At 41.2% G+C, this 20,982-nt stretch overlaps 1 protein-coding gene across 4 annotated transcripts in view; it reads right to left on the bottom strand.

Annotated features, from left to right (window-relative positions):
• zfpm1 (zinc finger protein, FOG family member 1) overlaps nucleotides 1-20,982 on the bottom strand; it is a 202,959-nt gene that overhangs the window by 144,947 nt on the left and 37,030 nt on the right. For all 4 annotated transcript variants that reach the window (XM_078210738.1, XM_078210739.1, XM_078210737.1 and 1 more), the window contains exon 2: nucleotides 7,684-7,815. In XM_078210738.1, coding sequence (XP_078066864.1) covers nucleotides 7,684-7,801 — 118 coding nt within the window. In that variant the 5' untranslated portion in view covers nucleotides 7,802-7,815. The remainder of the gene's footprint in view (nucleotides 1-7,683; nucleotides 7,816-20,982) is intronic.

Genomic DNA, 20,982 nt, shown 5'->3' on the forward strand with positions numbered 1-20,982 from the left:
CCAGCGAGGGGGAGAGGGGGGGCCCAGAGAGAGGCCCAGCGAGGGGGAGAGGGGGGCCCAGAGAGAGGCCCGGAGAGGGGGGCCCAGAGAGAGGCCCAGCGAGGGGGAGAGGGGGGCCCAGTGAGAGGCCCAGCGAGGGGGAGAGGGGGGCCGAGAGAGAGACCCAGCGAGGGGGAGAGGGGGGCCGAGAGAGAGGCCCAGCGAGGGGGAGAGGGGGGCCGAGAGAGAGGCCCAGCGAGGGGAGAGGGGGGCCGAGAGAGGGGCCCAGCGAGGGGGACCCAGAGAGAGGGAGAGAGAGAGAGAGAGGGGGGGCCCAGAGAGAGAGAGAGAGGCCAGACAGAGAGAGAGAGACAGAGAGAGAGACAGAGAGAGAGAGAGAGAGAGAGGGGCTCAGAGAGAGAGAGAGAGGGGGGCTCAGAGAGAGAGAGAGAGGGGGGCTCAGAGAGAGAGAGGGGCCCAGAGAGAGAGAGAGAGAGGGGGGCCCAGAGAGAGAGAGGGGGGCCCAGAGAGAGAGAGAGAGAGGCCAGACAGAGAGAGAGAGAGAGAGAGGGGGGGGGGCCCAGAGAGAGAGAGAGGGGGCCCAGAGAGAGAGAGAGAGAGAGGCCAGAGAGAGAGAGAGAGAGAGGGGGGGGGCCCAGAGAGAGAGAGAGGGGCCCAGAGAGAGAGAGAGGGGCCCAGAGAGAGAGAGAGGCCAGACAGAGAGAGAGAGAGAGAGAGAGGCCAGAGAGAGAGAGGACCCAGAGAGGGAGGCCCAGAAAAAGAGAGAGAGGCACGTTGACGAGTCCCTGAGAGAGAGAGAGAGAGAGTGTGGCTGAGTGAGTGAAGAGAGAAAAGTGGAGGGGGAGATTTCAAGTCTCTTTTGAAAAACTATCAGTAGCGAACAGGATTGTAACAATATACAACTGCCAGCAGGAAATATATGCTCCTCCACCTTGTACCTCCAAATAAATTGGGCTGAAGTCGTTAAAGGAAACAATAAAATCCTCAAACACACGCGCAGAAACAGATTGAACCACAGTGCATGTAGCATGTGTGCTGACAACAAAATCTGCAGTAAATACATGGCATTATGCTGGTAAAAGATGATCCTGCTGAAGCCAAGGCTAAGAGACAAAGATTTGTACAGACCTCATAAAATAGCCACATGAGATGTCAAGTTCTTAATAACGTGAAAGCTAATACTTTCACAACAAATAATCTGAAAAGGGTCATTCTGATCAGAGACCGCTTCAATAAATATTTCAAGCTCTGTAACGCTTGATAGCTGTGGCTTGAACCAGTGATTCAGAAAGAAAGATACTGTTAATAAAGAATTCAAGACAATGTCAATTCCTTCCAATGACGCTTCCAGACATGCTTGTCAACTGAAGCAATGTCATGAGCAGACCATTCAAGGATCTATTTAAAATAAGGAATTTGGGTCAACAACTACGCAGGTCGGATGTGCATCAGTCAGCAGATTGGTGTGCCAAATGGAACAATTTTGGAAGTTGTTCAAGGCAATGCAAGAAAAATCAAATGTTCCAGCAAGAAAATGCAACCTAAAACATGCAACGCAACGCCAAAGGGGACACCAGTGAAATATTACAAGTTAGAGATAATTTTTTCCACAACACAAGATTTTTCTCAGGAAACTCTATAGAATGCTCGGGCAAAAGTAGACATTGGGCTTTATTCTGTATTCCACAACAAAGAAGAATTGAGTGTTAGCCCATGGATAGAGCTCTTCGGTACAAAGGTAAATTCACCGTAGTCCCAGATGACCATAGGCTGCTCTCCCCCTCAAAAGGGGAGTGACTGGTAGTGATTTAACCTGAGGATCACTGTACCTCAGGCGAGGGGCAAGGTTGATAAGGCAGGGTCTTCATGAATAACCTCAGCCGGCACATGAATTGAACCCGCACTGTTTGGCGTCACTCTGTATCACAAACCAGCCATCCAGCCAACTGAGCTAACTGACTCCCAGCTCTTTGTAATGCAACAATGGAGGAAGTTTATACATCTTCAGAGTCAAAAGCTTAATTGATATCCATAAAGCAGATTATATGATTCACAGGTAGGATTAACAGCTGTTTGAAACAAATGCCAAGATTTTTATGGTTATAGCACCAGTTGCATATATCTATAATTTCCAGTCTGACATTTATCCAATATAGGTTTCAAGGCAATTGCAGAAGTCCCATTTCAGCCAAACCTTCTGCCAAAAGGAAATTAAAGTTTTAAATTGTCAAAACATTAATAACCTTAAACCTGGATTAAAGTGCTCAACTATTGACTTGGAAACCCATGCATAACAATTGTTCAGAAGCTCATACAGGAAAGTACATAATTAAAGTGAACAGGTAACTCTTTTTCCCCAAAAAATGCCACTTCTCAAGTGATCACCATTCATTCAATACACACAAGTGTCTGAAAATTTCTATTTGTTATGACAGGAGTTCTGATAAAAACATTAATACGAGGTATCAATAGCCAACTCTGCTTTGGATGGAGATGGGTCCATTTATGGGCCAATGGCATCTTCACCAATAGGACTGTAAAAAAAATTATGGGGTTTTCATTTATGGTACCTATGTCTGCTTTTGCCTCAAGTTTAGCAGCTACATTAGTTTTCATACAGACTCGCCTTCGGTTATGACTGAAGTTACTAGGAAGCTAGACTGATGAAATGTTACAGTAATGCAGAAGAAAAGTTTAAAAGTTGATTTATTAGTCACAAGTAAGGCTTACATCAACACTGCAATGAAGTTACTGTGAAATTCCCCTCGTCACCACAGTCCGGCCGGCACCTGTTCGGGGCAATGCACCTAACCAGCACGTCTTTCAGAATGTAGGAGAACCCAGAGGAAACCCACGCAGACACAGGGAGAACGCGCAAAACTCCATACAGACATTGACCCAAGCTGGGAATTGAACCCGGGTCCCTGGCACTTTGAAGCAGCAGTGCTAACCACTGTGCTACCATGCCGCCCAAGGTCACTCAACCTACTATGTCTTTGTTGACTCGGAAAGCCACACACTTTTCAGAGAGGGGAATGGGCCTCTCCACATACTCTTCGATATCAAGCCCCTCTCCAACCAAATATTTGTCGAGTTTCCTTCAAAAAAGCCATTTTAGGTGATGCATCCATCATTATTGCTAGCAAGACATTTCACATCCTAACTAAGCCCTCGCTTTAAAAATAATTCTACTTTTGCTTTAGGTGATAATCAAATTTCTGCGCGTGGTGGAGCAGAGACGATTAATGATATCAAAATAAAATTGGATGACCACTTGGTGGAAATAAACTTGCAGGTCTACAGGAATAGTGTAGGCAATGGGACTAACTGTAATTTTCTACAGTGACTGGCATGGACTTGATCAGCCAAATGGCCTCCTCCTGTACATAATCAATCTACGCCCTTCAATGATTGATTTACTGACTATGTAAAAACACTATGATTTTGAGTTTTGTCTGCACAATCTCTTTTTAATCTTTTTTATTCTAATTAAGTTTAACCATAGGTTTACTGGTCTCTCCTCAGTGAACTTGAGCAATCTCTTCTATATCCTTTCCATTGGGTCAAAGCTGTCCTACAGTGCCAATTCTGAGCAAAATACTTGAAGTATGGTATCGCTGGATCACAGAAAGATTGCACCACAGGTGGAGGCCATTCGGCCTGTCAAGTCTGTGCAGGTTCTCCATTTGGTGATGACTCACCTAATTCCACTCAGCTGCCTTTTACCATGTAACCCTGCAAATTCCACTTCAGATAATTATCCCTTTCTCTTTTGAAAGCCACAATTGATACTGCCTCCATTGCATTGTGCAACAGGAGTTTCCTCATGTTGTCATTGGTTCCTTTTGCCAATCACTTTAAATTGGTGTTCATTTACTCTCAATCCTTCCACCAATGTGAACAGTTTCTCCCTTTCTACTTTGTTTAGACCCTCACGATTTTGAACAAAGAACAGGAAGAGGCCCTTTGGCCCTCCAAGCCTGCGCCGATCACATTTACCTATCAAGATCAACCGCTTATATCCCTCTATTCCCCGTTTGTTCTTATGCCTATCAGGATAAGTCTTAAATATGGCTAACCTAATTGCCTCAACCACCTCATTTGGCAGTGCATCCTCTGTGTAAAAAAACTTCCCCCCGCACATCTCCACTGAACCTTCCCCCCCCTTATCTTGAACTTGTGCCCCCTTGTAATTGCCATTTCTGCCCTAGGAAAAAGCTTCCAACTCTTCGTGCTATCTATATCTCTCATAATTCTATAAACTTCTATCAGGTTGCCCCTCAGCCTCCGTCTTTCCAGGGAGAAAGCACCTCTGTCAAATCTCTCAATCTTTTCTTCTATAAGGAGAACAGCCCAGCTTCTCCAATCTATCTGTGTAACTGAAGTCTCTTATTCCTGGGAACCATTCTCATTAATCTTTTCTGCATCCTCTTAAATGCCTTCAGATCCTTCCAGAAGTGTGGTGCCCAGACGGCACAATATTGCAGCTGAGGCCAAACCAGTATTTTACACAGGTTTACCAAAGCTACCTTGCTTGTGCACCTGATCCCCCCTATTTATAAAAGCCCATGATCACACATTAACCACTCTCTCAACTGCCCTGCTATCTTCAATGTGCACACATACCTCCAAGGTCCTTCCTGCTCCTGCATCCCCTTCAGAACTGTATCCTTTATTTCATATTGTCTCTCTCCTTGCTCCTTCCAAAATGGAATCACTTCACAATTCTCCTCACCAAATTTGCATGCCATCTGCCAACCCTGACATTATACCCCGTACATCCAAGTCTGGCCACTTTCCTCTAGTCTGAAAACTGATCATTCAGCAGATCCTCTGCTTTTTCTCCCTCGTCCAATTTTGCATTCCTACAGCCACTGCCCCTTTAATTCAAGGGCTTAAACTTTTCTAACATGTTTGTGAAGATGTGGTCAAGACTATTCCCTCATGTCGGTTCTCACCGCCTGCCTGCCATAAGTTAAGTCTGGATGTCATGTCCTTCAGAACTCAGCTAGCTCAGTTAGTAGTAGCACTGTCAAGACACTCTTGGTGATGATCACTGAAGCTCCTCATTGAAAGCAGTTGTGTATCCTGGTTAGTGTCAATGCTTGTTCCAAGGAGATGTTTATCAGGGAGGACTACTGATTAATCAGATGAAGGAGAAGTAGGTGGTGATTGGCGAGAGATTTCCTCACCGACATTTGACCTGAAGCCAGAGACTTTATGCAGGGCAAAGTCAACATTCTCAGCAGACTTGCTACCAAGATTCTGGTGGGTCTGTCCTGCTGGTTGAACAGGATATGCCCAGGGATTGTGATAGCTGAGTCGAGGACATTGAGTAATTGTCATTTCTCAAGATCATCCCTTTGTTAGTCTGTCACTTAAGATCTTCTTAGGTAGCCCTCCCAATTTCAGGACCATCCACAGATTTTGGTGACGGTGACTTTGCAGCGTCACCTTGGCTGGATGTGCCTTTGTCATATTGAATTTGATGCCCAAGTCACAACTATAGCACATCTCTTTCTTTATCTAATATAAAAGTAAATTACTGTGGATGAACAAAGAACAAAAGAACAAAGAACAATACAGCACAGGAACAGGCCCTTCGGCCCTCCAAGCCCGCGCCGCTCCCTGGTCCAAACTAGAAAATTCTTTTGTGGAATGGTGGTGCTGGAATCTGAAACAAAAACTGAAAATGCTGGAAATTCTCAGCAGATCTGACAGCATCTGTGGAGAGAGAATAGGGCTAACATTTTGAGTCTGGATGACCCTTCAGCAGAACTGGAGACAATAGAAAATAGGCTGATATTAGGGTGATTTTCTTTTATATAGTGGCTTGAAACAACTGATTGGGTTGCCAGACTATTTCAGAGGACAGTTAACAGTCAATCCTATTAGTTTGAGACTCGAGATGTATACAGGGCGGTGCAGGTTTCCTTCTCAAAAGAACTTAGACAATATCCAATTCCTTTTATCAATACAATTTCCTCCAATAACTATTTCATTTGTCAGACATGACTTGCCTTTTACAAATCTGCACCTTGTCAAAATGTTCATCACTGAGCAGCAGCTGGTGGTCGTATCATCACCATCACATTCCACATGAAAGCAACACACTCAAATCAATTGGGCCAAAACATCTACAACACAAATTTATGCTCAAATATGTTCCTTATATCATGGCCCAAATCTTTCAATCAGGGTCAGACCCCCTTGTTTCTGGCCAATCTTGCAATGAAGGAACCTGCATAACTCACTCACGTGCAGGAAACCTTGAAAGGAACAGCAGAGAGAATCTACACAGAAGTCATGCCCCTTTTTATGGCATTAGCTGCCTTATTCTGCTAACAAAGAGCGCAGGTGTCCCAGAACTCCTCAGTGTGCTAGTGATTGTATGTATGGTTGAGTGAATGGTGGGTGTGTGAAGTGGTAAGGTGACAAATGAGTGGGGGGGGGGGGCGCGGAGGGAAGAGGAGGAATATTGACAATTGTAAAATTACCCAGGAGTTAAACTAGGATTTTTCTATTTAATAATATTTCCTGGATAACTCTTCAGAAATAAGTTGGGACTGTGGGACTGTCCTGAACTCAAGAGTCTGAGATTTTTTTGAGCGCCCCAGGGAGGAGAGGAATTGCCGTTAGAAGTACAAACTTCCCGGGCAATTCCCACATAGTCAGCATGTCGTGATTTCCAAGGCATACTGTCGCACATTTTGTATGATATGCCTGGTCTCAGACAATCCAGAGACCAAAAGGTCTAGGCCTGTGTTTCAAAAGGAAATTAACAGAATGTTAAAATTGTGATTACAGTAACTGGGAGTTTAAATATAATTTAGAAATGGAATGAATATTTAAACAGCTTTTCTTTGCAGCCTACTTCAGCAGACACTCTACTATGATTAGTAAGGATTTGGAAATGGAAACAGCAAATTCTAGGAATACTACATTCACTTTGCAAACTTATAATTTTTACTGTAAACATGGCACGTCAGATAGATTTATGGATCCAAGATGAATTTGTATTCAAACATCAAACTGCTTTACAGACAATAGAAGAAGCTTTGATTTATTACAGTCACTATTGATAAACTATTAAATCAGGGCATGCAAAATCATCTTGACAATGTACAGACAACAAGGAAATTAGATCGGAAAAACAGAAAAACACAACCATTCATAGGTTGTCAGCTATATGACGCTGTTCCACTGTAGATACTCAAGTATGCTCTGTGCCAATATTACACTATTACCATGTTTGTATTCAAATTATATACATTTTTCTTAGCTTACGGTCCATGTGTTTTCTCTTTATCACATCCTAAAATATACAAAATGCATTATGCACAGTCAATCAATACAGTCTATACATCCACAGTATTCATGAATTGATTTAGACAAATGAACATATTCACAGGCATTCTGGAGGGAAATATGGAAGAGGTTGTGGGCATAGTGAACAGGATACCATAGAAGTTGGATAGATTGGTCTCCAGCAAGGGGGATAGGAGTTGAAATATCCATTGGTTTAACATTCGGAAATGGTTGAAAATTATTTTCTGGTACAAAATGTAGCATAGGGATATAAAATATTGAAGCATTTTGGATTTCAAGATGGCACTGTTGTGGTCCTGAAACCCAACTTGTAAGAAATATGAGATGAAATTGATAATTGTAGCATCAAATTACCTTCACTATGAAAAGAACTTGATGTATCACAGTCTGCAGATTCATCATGGCTTGAAGCTATTGCTTCTCTTTCAGACATATTGTTGTCATCAGTTAGATTCTCCTCGCCTTCTTCCATTTCATCAACGGAACCTTTAAACCAAAGAAATTCATTTGATAAATCAGAGAAAACCCAGAAAACAACAAGTTCTTTAGTTCTACATTAAATTTCCTCAGCTGACAAACTGATCATGCCAGTTGATGATGGGGTTTTTAAAGACTATTGTTCATAAAAACATTTTCACAAAAATATTGGCAGTAATGCCTGATCACAAAAATAACGAGCATGGAAAGAAATCGCTGGGCACTTTGCATTGGTGCTTGTGCTCACCTCTCAACTCAAGATACCTACTAGCAGATTATTTACATTTTGTTAGTCGAAGACAACATAACTGAATTTTTGAACGCCGGGATTAGGACAGAGAAAATATTCGCAGGCGTTAGGCATTAATAGTCTTCTATGGCAATGTATACTCTTTACCAAAGTTATAGAAAATTAACCTCAAAGATGAAACTCTAAACCTCCTCAACTGTATACAAGCTGGTGTGTGATATCTGGGGGAATTTAGCTTCCTCTATCAATATATGTACAGTCATACAGGTAACACAACCTTCATATCTGACGACTAATTTTGATTAAGCTTGCTCTGAATATTTGAGTTAAAAATATTGAACCTCAGCATCTCACATCCACAGCCTTGGTCACAACATACGTCGGAGTTACTGAGCTTGGAACTGTACAGTTTCTGCTGGGCATTTATCATAGAAGCACAGAACATTTACTGAAGGAGGTCATTTGGCCTGTCCAGCCCATGTCACCTCTCTGCAAGACAAATTGAGCTAGACCCACTCCCTCATCCTTTTCCTGTAGCCCTGCACTTTTCCCCCTTTAGGTACTTACCCAATTCCATTAGCAAAGCCATTAAATTATTTCTTAATTTAAACAAAATGTGATGATGATTCAAGCAGAAATGCTCTGACCTTTCTTGGAAAGGTACAATGCTGTATTTGGTTCAAAACCAGAAATACATAATTCACAGGATGCAATGCGAGACACAGAAGTCAAATTTCAGTTATCATTCTAGCAATACTGATCATAAATATTTGCCAAATTCACACCTTAAAACATTTGATAAATGTTTTAAAATTCTCATTTTTAAAATCATGATTTGGCACATTCATTTCGCAATCGACAGCAGGGCTGCTGTGCAAGATGATGAGAAATGCAATACTAATATTGGTCAGTGGAGTGGTTTGCTGTTTAAGAAACTGATCTAACAGGTGTATTCAAGATTACAGCTATTTCTCAAGGGAGAGCGCGATGAGTTTGTCGTCATGTTTGGACCAGTGGCACCATCCCTTCAAACCCTGACCCTGTTCTGGTCGGACGCCCAAAAATATGCACTTTCCAGCAGAAGTCAGAGATAGCAATTAAGATCAAAAAACACAAATGACTCCTTTCCTACTTTCTTTGCCTGACAGGCACTGAAGATAATTGTATCGACCCTACTCACACCTTGGCTGAGAGCACTTAACTCACGATCCACAGAATGACACCTTATGCTCTGGAATTGTATGGCACAATTTCATATTAGGCATTTCTAATGTTTGAACACAAGAAGTGCAGGATCATGCATTTTTAAATATGAAAAATTGCAACATTGTGACATAGTTAAAGCATCAAACAAGAAAATTATTTCCTCTGCTGTTTCAACGTATTTGTTCTTTGGGTATAACACTAATGTACAGATTGCACAAAGTGTGGAACACAGAATCCTTGGCTAGGTCCCACAGTGCAATATGTAATCTCTGGACAATTTATTGCACTAACTCTGTTTTATACAAGAGAAATTTTATTTCTTAATTTGAGTATACCAACAACACTGTGCATGGCATTCCCATTTATTTTGGTATCAGCATGATTTCAAAATCACGTTCTTCTCACCATTAACTTAAGCTAACCTAACCTGTATCCTAACTCGTGCCAAGTCCCCTTCATCCATCCCCCATGCTTACTGATCTACACTGGCTCCCAATTAAGCATTGTGATTTTCCAACACTCATCCTTATTTTCAAATACCTTCAACATCTTGATCCTCCAAAACCCCGCAACCTACTCCAGCCCTATGAGCCTCAGACATCTGCACTCCTCCAATCTGGCATCTTGCACATCCCTGATTTTAATCAACCTTGTGTGGCTTTTGTGGCTTTTGCTACCAAATAAACCTGTTGGACTTTAACCTGGTGTTGTTAAGCTTGTGTGGCTTTTGCTACCAAATAAACCTGTTGGACTTTAACCTGGTGTTGTTAAACTTCTTACTGTGTTTAATCAACCCAACATTGTCAGTGGTGCTTTCAGCTGTCTAGGCTCTGGAATTTTCTCTCTACATTGCTCTGCCTCTAATTTTTCCTCCTTTAAATACTGTATAAAAAATACTCTGCTTTTGCTCAGCTGCCCAAAAATCCCCTTCTATGGTCGAATGTCAAATGTTGTTTGATAAAGCTCTTGTGAAATGCTATGGGACATTTTACTATATTAAAGGTGCTATATAAATGCAAGCTTTCATTGTTGTGTAGCGACAACCCAAGCATCACCTTTTTATAATGCTTTCACTATATGTTGAGAATGCATCAGGAGTCAAAGGATAAGATTTGTAAATCACAGGAAGGTTGACACAGTAGCAAATGAGCCAACTGGTATATATGCACCACATACAACTTGTACTCTGCTTTTCACATATTGTTAAATCAACATAAGAATGTGGTTAAATATAGGTTTGTATGGAACTGTACATTTCCACAGTGATGCAGATTATAAGCTGGTTCACTGAATCAATGCCACTTGTAGAAGTTAAAATGTTGCTGATTGCTGGACACTTGCACGAATGCTCATCTATCCTGCCATGCTGTTTGAGGCTGTTAATGTTTTAAGTAGCATATGAATTATTTTTAATAGGAAGTGAATATCAATTTCTCAAGTAATGCCAGCTCGACAAAAATCAGAAAATAGTATTAAAATATTCGAGCAGAGATTGAATTTACTAGCCTGGTTCATTACACTGTAAATTTTGCTGAAGCCATTCCAGGACGACAGAAGTGGAACAAATTGCATTACTTTGTCAGCACAGCTATTTTATCCATTTCCAATTCAGTTGCTAGCTGTTTGGCATTAGCTGATTTCTCCATGTATTGCAACTCACAAATCAACGGTTTGATCATGAATCGCAAATTAAGAAGGAAAACAAAACTCAGGTAAAGATGTTTACAGAAAATGCACCGCTTTAAAAAGAATTCCACATGAAATTCATTTTAAAGTTTATTATTAGTGTCACAAGTAGGCTTACATTAACACTGCAATGAAATTACTGTGAAAATCCCCTAGTCGCCACACTCAGGCACCTGTTCGGGTTACACTGAGGGGAGAATTTAGCATGGCCAATCCACCTAATTAGCACACCTTTCGGGTTGTGGGAGGAAACCCATGCAGATACAGGGAGAACATGCAAACTCTGCACAGACAGTAACCCAAACCGGGAATTGAACCCGAGTCCCTGGTGCTGTGAGGCAGCAGTGCTAACCACCGTGCTGCCCCATAGACCCGAAGTTGCATTACAGGAGATTAACAACTGACCAAGACATAGAAATACAAATAATTTATATAGAGTTAAGGACTGAACTTCTCACACTCAAGAGGTTGTATATATCCATGCACCTAGAACATTAAAGATGTCAGTTTATTTTGGCACTTTAAAAACTGTAGCATAAGAGACCACCATTAAAGTTATTGTGCTTGTGCCAGTCCTAACTCTTCAACCACAACCATAGGCCCCACCAAGTTTGGAGGCAGAGGGAAAGGGGCTGGTTGTTTTTTGTTTAGCAAAGCTGGAAGAAGAGTTTCCTCAGGTTCTGCTGAATGTTACAGCCTCCCTTTAGCCAGATTAAAATGAAAATGGAGGAGTGAATTAATCTCAATCTATTTTCCCTATATCATTCCTTTCAGTACAAATATTCAATTCCATTTTAAATGTCTATTATATATCATAAGTAGTGGCAAAAAATTCATATTCTAACGTAAAGAAAAATGTTCAACTGGCCCCTTTTCTGGTGATGTTCACTCAATGCCTCGAGTGATTCATCAACCCGTAAAAATAAACCTTCACTCTTTACTTTCTCTGCTTCAGTGACAAAAAAAAACATGTTTTCGAGCTGATCATGGTTAAAAATTCCTGTGCGTGCTGAACATTCACTCACTCCCTCCACCGCCAATACACAGTGGCAGCAGTGTGTACCATCTACAAGATGCGCCGTCAGAAGTCACCAAAACGCCTTCAACAGCACTTTCCAAATCTGCGACTTCTACCACCTAGAATAATAAGGACAGTAGATGTATGGGAACTCCACCCTGTCCAAGTCACACACTGTCCTAACTTGGAACTATATCACCGTCCCTTCACTGTCACTGGGTCTAAATCCTGGAACTCCTTTCCTCACAACAGGGAGGTCTCACAGACATAGACTGCAGCAGTTTAAGAAGGCAGCTCACCACCACCTGGCCACGGACATCAGAGATAGGCAAGAAACGCTGGCAATGTCAGCGATGCTAAAAGTGATCAGGGCATTCTAAAGATGATCAGGTGAGAATTTCTCTTGTAGTAGAAACAGGTTACTTAGATGACTTCTCTTGAAATGTTAAGTGCCACAAATGCATATATTTTATCTAAATAATTGGGTAAGCATAGTCGATTGTCATAAAAACCCATCTGGCCTACATATGACTCCAGACCCCCCCAGCAATGTGGTTGCCTCTTAACTTCCTTCAGGGGGAAGGCAAAAAGTGTGGGACTAGGCAAAAAATGGTTCGGCACAGACAAGAAGGGCCAAAAGGCCTGTTTCTGAGCTGTAATTTTCTATGGTTTTATGGTTCTATGGATGGACAATAAATGCTAGCCCAGCCAGCAATGCCCATATCCCATGGGCAAATAAAAAAGGTGAGAATATAGTCAGTGCAAGTAGTTCTGCAAAGCTGGACAACAAAGGAGAGTTGGTGTAACTGACACATCAAAGACTGTAGAAGAATTGCAAGAGTCAAGGAGGGTGGATATCAGGGAATATCGTTCAAGATTTGTTAGGGCTATGTTCAATTGGTTCCAACTTTCCTTAATCCTTTGAAGGAGGTAAATAATGATAAGCTGGTATCAGATACTTAGCAAAATACCACTGTGGCTTGAAATATGAAATAAAAACAGAAAATGCTTGAAATACAGATCAAGCAGCGTTTGTGGAGACAACGTGTATTTCAGGTTTGGCTCTTTCCAAGTTCAGAATGTTTATTTGTTTTTGATGCATTTATTTTACAGTTGGAAATTATGCCATAATCTTCCAAATGCAATTATGTACCACAGTATAATGGGTTAAAGAGAAAAGGACATGTGATTTACAGCCACAATTTGCACAGCCACATGTTGTGCCAAAGTGCTTTACAGCCAATATACTTTTTGAAATAGTTGCTGTTGTAATGCAGCCAATGTGGCAGCCGATTTGTGTACAGTAAGCTTCTGTGAATAATGGAATAATAAATCAGATGAACTGTTTTCATGATGCTGAATAAAGTGTCTTTCACATCCAGCAGAGAGGGAAAACAGGCCTCTGACAGGGCAGCACTCACACAGTACCACACTAGAGTATAAGCTTTATTTTGAATTCCACTCCTGGAGTGGGACTTAAGTGGACCAGCTCTCTGATTCAGAGGTGAAAAAGCTATCAGAGAGCCATGGCTAAAACGTTTCACTGCTATATTAAACAAAACTCATACAGAACGACACAAATTTCCAAACAGAAAAAACGTGCATCAGCCATCTAAATACACATTAAATGGAATTCAGAATTAGAAGTCTAAACTACATAAATTTAAAGTGCGAACAACCAGCCCTGAAGCAACTCTCTCTCTCTCTCTCTCAATAAAAGCCCAACAACAGGTGGTTGCAGCAGGTTTTCAAGAGGGACCCAGTGGATGAAGGCAATCCCTCGATATTGGAGGGAAGAGCAAACCATTCATCAGAGCAATAACACAGACGTCTTGAGGGACACCAAGCCCGGGGAGGCTATTGAGATAAAGGGGAAAGACCACAGAAGGATTTGAACACTAGGATGAGAATTTTAAAACGTACTCTTAGTTTGATGCATGATGAGTGAGCTTGATGGCATAGATCATGGTGCAGGCTATGATACGTGCAGCTAGGCTTTGGACACGTTCAGTTTGCTGCAGAATGGAGCATGGGAGGCAGCCATGAGATCACTGGAAGGATCAAGTCAGGAAATGACAAAAGTATAGGGCGGCACGGTAGCACAGTGGTTAGCACTGCTGCTTCACAGCTCCAGGGTCCCGGGTTCGATTCCCGGCTCGGGTCACTGTCTGTGTGGAGTTTGCACATTCTCCTCGTGTCTGCGTGGGTTTCCTCCGGGTGCTCCAGTTTCCTCCCACAGTCCAAAGATGTGCGGGTTAGGTTGATTGGCCAGGTTAAAAATTGCCCCTTAGAGTCCTGGGATGCGTAGGTTAGAGGGATTAGTGGGTAAATATGTGGAGGTAGGGCCTGGGTGGGATTGTGGTCGGTGCAGACTCGATGGGCCGAATGGCCTCCTTCTGCACTGTAGGGCTTCTATGATTTCTATGATTTCTATATAGGAGAGAGATTGAACAGTTGATGCACTGCATCTTGGGCAGTTATAACAAGGCAGGAGAAGGCAATCTTAGCAATGGGAACAGGGAATGAAGCTATGGGAAAAATGGGCATGAATTTAGAAGCCAGCAACCCTGTTCAAGGACTTGGAAGTGAAGAAGATTGAAAAAGGGTAGCTAACTTTCAAGGACAGCTGGTTTTTTTAATGAAGGGGGTAATAATGGCAAACTTAAAAGTGAAGCGGATATATCATGGAAGAGGGAACTATTTACAATATCAGATGGTGTCGGGGTTTGGAAGTCAGTTGCTTCATCACCAGTTTAATAGGGAAAGGGGAACTCATGGGCAACAGGCACTCAGAGCAGACATAAGGGGAGATAGGAATGAAAATACAGTAGGATGCAGGTTGGAAGCTATGGTAGTGGGGTAGAGAGAATTTTGCTTGGTGGGCAAGGGAAGGTGGCAGAAGGAGCAAAATGGAAAAAGAAGCCTACAAGCGCCTCATACTTGTTGTTAAAGACAAGGGTGGAAGGGGCATGGGAAAGGAATTAAGGAGCTAATAGTGGAGAAAACAAGCCAAAGGTTATCTTGCATTCCAGGATGTTTAGGATAGGAGAGTAGAGCTTGATAATTCTTAATGTGGTCCCAGGAGTTCTGGTGATAACTGTCTAAATATATGTAAAACCTACATGATGAGAAAACAAAATCATATTTAACCTAGATTTACAGAAAAATGAATATCCACCTGTAGCTTATTGAAACAACACATGCTAAATATGAAAGAAACCTAATGTGCTATATATTAGCAGTTTCATCTTACTTCCAAGCAAATGAATTGTTCAAGACAATAGTCAAGACTTGTCGCTTTAAACTTTTTCAAAATCCATATATTCCATCAGTCACCAATAAAGTTGTTCAAAGGACATGACGTGCTTTCAGTATAATAGTGTAAAATCAATACACTGGTATTTATCTGCATTAAACTCAGCCAACAACTATCATATGATTTAATCTCATAAAATGCCATTGAATACAATTTTTTGATCTAATTTTACTCAGATTGCTATGTAAATATTAAAACTATCTGCTCCACTCCCAACATATGCAACGTTGGCATAATCTCTGTAATGAAGTGAATCCATTCTGCTCTTCTGTGAACCCTGGCCTAAAGGAAGGCATGCTCAATGCCTCGGAGCTGATGCCTCGCAATTTATTTTTCAGACAGATTACAACGCAGGAACTAAAATTTACCATACCAATAACAACAAATATGATTACATCAAACATTACAACATTGTGCTAATCAGTACAAGTTATTTCACTGTCTCAAAATTAAAATTCTGCAGCTAAGCTTAAACATGTCAAATTCCATGTCGGTTGAGGACACCTAGCTCTACTTCATCACATCTCTCTGGATCCCTCCACTGCCTCATTTACCTGGCATCCAGTACTGAATGAGCAGAAATACACTTCAACTAAGTACTAGCAAGCCCAGATCCATTCTCATTGGCCCATACCAACATTTCATTGTCACCCCAGGAAGACATTAGAATTGGTCGCTATCTGAGGCTGAACCAGACAATTTGCCATTTTGGATCTGAGCCCCATATCTAATCCATAAACAAGAGTGCATTGTGACGCAATAATCACCAGTCTCAACCCATCTGTTGCCAAAACCCTCACCCATGCTTTATTAGCTCCAGACTCGATGCTTAATGTTCTCCTTGCTGGTTTTCCATCTTCCACCCTCGGTAGATTTGAGCTTATCCAAAACTGTGCTGCCCATATCCTGACTCTGACTTTTCCTTGTCCCGTTCTCTCATTGTCCCTTTGCTTGCTGAATTACATTGGCTCCTGGTCTAGTAATGCTTCAGATTTTAAAACCATCATCCTCATTCTTTAAATTTTCCATTGCCCTGCACCACCTTTTATCTGCAACCCACTTCAGTCCTGCAACTTTCCAAGCGGTCTCCAATCCTCCAGTTATGGTCTCTCATGCATCCCCGGTTTTCTTTGCCCCTCTATTGGTGGCTGTGCCTTCGCTTACCAAAACTCACTCCAGATTTGCCTGCAGAAACTCTCCATCTCTCTCTTCCTTTAAGACACTCCTTTACTCTCTCTTTGATCAAGTGTTTGATCACCTGTTCTAATAACTCGTGTAGCTCAAAGTTTTACCTGATAATGCTCCTGTGAAGCATCTTGAGATGTTTAATCTCAAAAGGTTGCACAAAAAAATAATTTATCATTAAGACTTAGTTTACTCACACATGACAATAGCACTTGTGTGCATCAATGTCTGATACCAATAAATACGGCCGAGTAATGATGAAAACGGAAGTCTACAGAAATGCAAGTGAATTGGAATGTCGCATTGGAACCCAAAGCCTAGCTCAAAATTTTGCTAAAGATCTGCAGCTCACGGCTGAATGCTACGTCATTCAGCTGATCTTTTCTCATCCATCCAATTGGAGTCTGAAAGTACAATAATGGGAATGTAAGGGCGTAGCAAATAAAATGTCCCCAATTCTCAAAGCTAGTCAGTTACTTCTATACTGTCGCCTGTTCAAACTGCCAGTGCTTTGTTACTAAATGCTAAATATATTATATCCTTTTTTCTGTTGCACCATTTGGTTCATCTTTTCAGAATTCCAGTTGAACCACAAGAATAACTTTTAAGTGGTTAAGAGAAAGGAATGCATGACAACATAGTTTTGATTTTCAATTCTCAATTCATTCACCCTATTACTATTACAGTTACACATTGCTTCAGCCAAAAAGGTAGTCATTTCATCACACTATTGATACAACATGCTTTGTAAAAATAACTCATTCATTTGCTTCTCTTGCATCTATACTGGTAGCCACTTGGAATAACATTAGCACCAGCATTTTTGGCTCTTCTCCAGGGTATCAGGAACGTCCGAAACATTTTACCGCTAAGCTGTCATATATCAACGAACTCATGTTGAATGTCTAATCATGGGATGGATTCCTGCCAAGTTTCAACTGCCCCACAAGATCAGGTGCAAAAGTCAGTCTCTGAATGGGAGGCAAATTCTCATCATAAACATGAGGGGACAACTTCAAAGGAGAAAAATAAATAAATCCAAGTTTAAACACCGAATAAATAAGCTGCATATTTTCCAAGAAACTGGCAAGTTAACTTGATCTTCTCAGGATTCAGAAATTGTTTTTGCACATTCATGAACTTTGTTACTTCAATAATTTGTTGCCTTTAGCTCGAGTGACTGTAGGCATATATATTTACAGGAAGAGAACAAAACAGCTGGTAATCTGTACATAGCACACAACAATATCCATGAATAAAGAGGCTCCGAGCAAGAGAAGGTAATTTTTCTAATTGTTAATTTCAGCTCGACTGCAATTAAAAGAATTCCTGATAATATTCTGAAACAATTGGTCGCTGATAAAGAGCCATCCCATGTAAATGAAATAGCAATAGGCTCATCGCTCCTTGCAGAGCTTCACAGCTCCGTGTTTCCCAGATAAAATTAAGCCAGCACTTAAGACTGATTTGACTAGTGGCATCATTTCTGCGGATTGCTGGAAGCCTTGCTTGGTTATCAAGTCGAACAGGCACGGCCAAGCAGTCTGATCTTTCTATTCTTCATTAAGCAAATACGCAGGAATGGAAATGAAAACATAATAGCTATTTGATTTCCATCAAGATATTTTGCATATTGGTTCAGGACTGATAGTGGAATTTCATCAACTCTTTTCATGCTTTAAAAAAAAATTGCATCACTGAGCTGAGGCGCCTGCAGATTTCTTTACACACAAGATGGAGTATTTTTTTGCAAAAAGGACAACTTAATGATAAAATGTCCTTTCTAGAATACCTCCCAAAAACTCATCATTAAGGTCAATGTAATCATAGTCCAAAAATAAAGTATTTTAAGGATCATCAATGGAATTAGTGAAAATGAACAATTCCATGAGAAATTGAAATATGTTTAAAGGAAACATGGGAAAAAAATGTGTTCATGGCCAATTGCAAAACTCTTTTTAAAAAGCAGGTCATTCACGCACAAGAATTATAACTTCTAGACAAAAATGACGTGCAGTTCATTACCCTCCAGAAAACCAAGAGTTCAGCAAAATCAAAACTTGCAAAATACTTAAAATAAAAGCACGAGCCTAGTCTGACAGTCAAATAATTGCCATTTGTCAAGTTTATACACCAGTAAAGACAAACAAAAATCTTGTGAAGGGGTCACATCTGTGACACAGTGGTTCCAATTCAGACACGCAATTATACAGTCTCCTTTGACAGTCTGATTATCAAACTCACGTTAATAAAGAGAAACCTCAAACAAAAAGGTGAATACTGGGCTAGTGAGGAAGGCCACTTGATTCCTTCTTTCATACTAACTCAACACCACCCCATCATAATCTCGAACTAGGTCTTGGAATGATTGCAGAAATTTTACCTTTGGTACCATGCCTCTCATTCAGAGACTGATTTTGTACCTGATCTTGTGGGATATTTTGAACTTGGCAGGAATCCATCCCATGATTAAACATGCAACATGAGTTTTCATTCGAACCAAGGTGATTAGGTAACAATGCTAACAGTTGTCAAGAGGGCGGGGAGGGTAAGGTAGATGGAGACAATGTCTGGTGGTGGAGGTATCCAGAAGGGGCATAGATCAAACATTGAAAATGAGACACTTACGACTGAATGCAAGAGAAATGTGTTTACAATGGATTGTCAACCCTTGGAATGCACTATTAAAATTAGTGATGGAAGTGTAGACCATGGCAGCATTTTAAAGGTTAGGTAGGTGGTTGAAGGCAGCAGAGATGAAGGTATAGGGAACAGACCATTGACCATATGGAGGATAAATAACATGTACTGTTCAGGCCGAACACCCCCATTACGAAATTGCAGTTTCTGTCTTACTGCCCAGATGACTATCCCAAGACATTTTTGCTGTGGAAAAAGTGCTGCCTGAAGCCATGGGATTAAAGGGGGAGGTGGCAGTTGATGCAAAATCAACTGAGACAGTAAACAGATATGAGTGGTAAACTGCTGTTCCATGGACTGAAGGGAATCTATGGTGTCTTCCAATGATACACAATGACCTGCACTTGAGCATAGGGTCAAACTTTACAAGTTCACAGCTGACTCAAAGCCGGAAAATGTACTAGACAATGATGATAATTCCACCAGCCTTACGGAGGAACTAAGCAGAGCAATGAAATGGGCAGCTACATAGCAGATTAAATTTGATGCAGAGAGATGTGAAGTGATGGATTTGGGGAAGGAAGAGAGACAACATAAAAAATGCAAGTTTTTTTTAAAAAGGGGAGGCGGGAACAAAGAGTAGTCCACAGCCAGAAATCTTTGAAAGCTTTGTTTCTTAAACAAGCATATGGGAAAATACAAAGGCAAGGAGTTTGTGGTAAATCTTTGTAAATAGAGGAAACAGATTCAAAAATGACTTTCAAAAAATAATTCGACATATCAAAAGGTGAAATTTTCAGAGCCTTAAGAAAGCAGGGCAGTGGGATGAGCTGGATAGCTCTTTCAAAGAGCTGGTACAGACCCAATGGGCTGAATGGTCTCTTTCAATGCTGTATATTTCAATGTTTGGAGTCCTGCGCTTGCCTTTTCCTCATTTTATACTGAAATGTGTTGCCCTGTTACCACGGTTAAAATGGAAGTATTTCTCCAGATTTGCCTATTCTAATGATGTATTTTGTACAGCTTTATAAAGTCCCCTTTCACAAATTGTCTTTCAAGAATTAAAATATTTTAGCCCTAAATGCTGACAAGTCCCCTGGACCAGGACCACCTGCACCCTAGGGTCTTAAAATAAGTGGCTGCAGAGATAGTATATGTTTTGGTCATAATCTTCCAAAATTCTTAAGATTCTGAAAGGGTCCTAGTGGATTGGAAAATAGATAATGTAACGCCTTTATTTAAGAAAGGAGGGAGACAGAAAGCAAGAAACTACAGGCCAGTTAGCCTAACATCCGTCGGAGGGAAATTGCTAGACTTCCATTATTAAGGGGGCTACAGCAGGACACAAGTTGTCAAGAGGAGATAGAGAGTCTGCAAAGGAATACAGACATATAGAGTGAGTGGACAATAATTTGGCAGATGGGGTATAATGTGGGAAAATGTAAACTTGTTCACGTTGGCAGAAAGAACAGTATACTATTTAAATGGAGATTGCAGATCTCGAAGACACAGAGGAATCTGGGCATCCTTGCACAATAATCACAAAAACTAAGGATGCAGATACAGCAAGTGATTATGAAGGCAAATGGAATGTTGGCATTTACATAGAACACTACAGCCCTTCGGCCCTCGATGTTGCGCCAACCTGTGAAACCAATCTAAAGCCCATCTAACCTATTCCAATACCATCCATATGTTTATCCAATGACCATTTAAATGCCCTTAATGTTGGCGAGTCCACTACTGCTGCAGGCAGGGCATTCCACGTCCTTATTACTCTGAGTAAAGAACCTACCTCTGACATCTGTCCTATATCTCTCACCCCTCAATTTAAAGCTATGTCCCCTCGTGCTAGCTATCACCATCCGAGGAAAA

This window comes from Mustelus asterias, chromosome 4 (assembly GCF_964213995.1).
Source record: "Mustelus asterias chromosome 4, sMusAst1.hap1.1, whole genome shotgun sequence".
NCBI classification, from domain to species: Eukaryota; Metazoa; Chordata; class Chondrichthyes; order Carcharhiniformes; family Triakidae; genus Mustelus; species Mustelus asterias.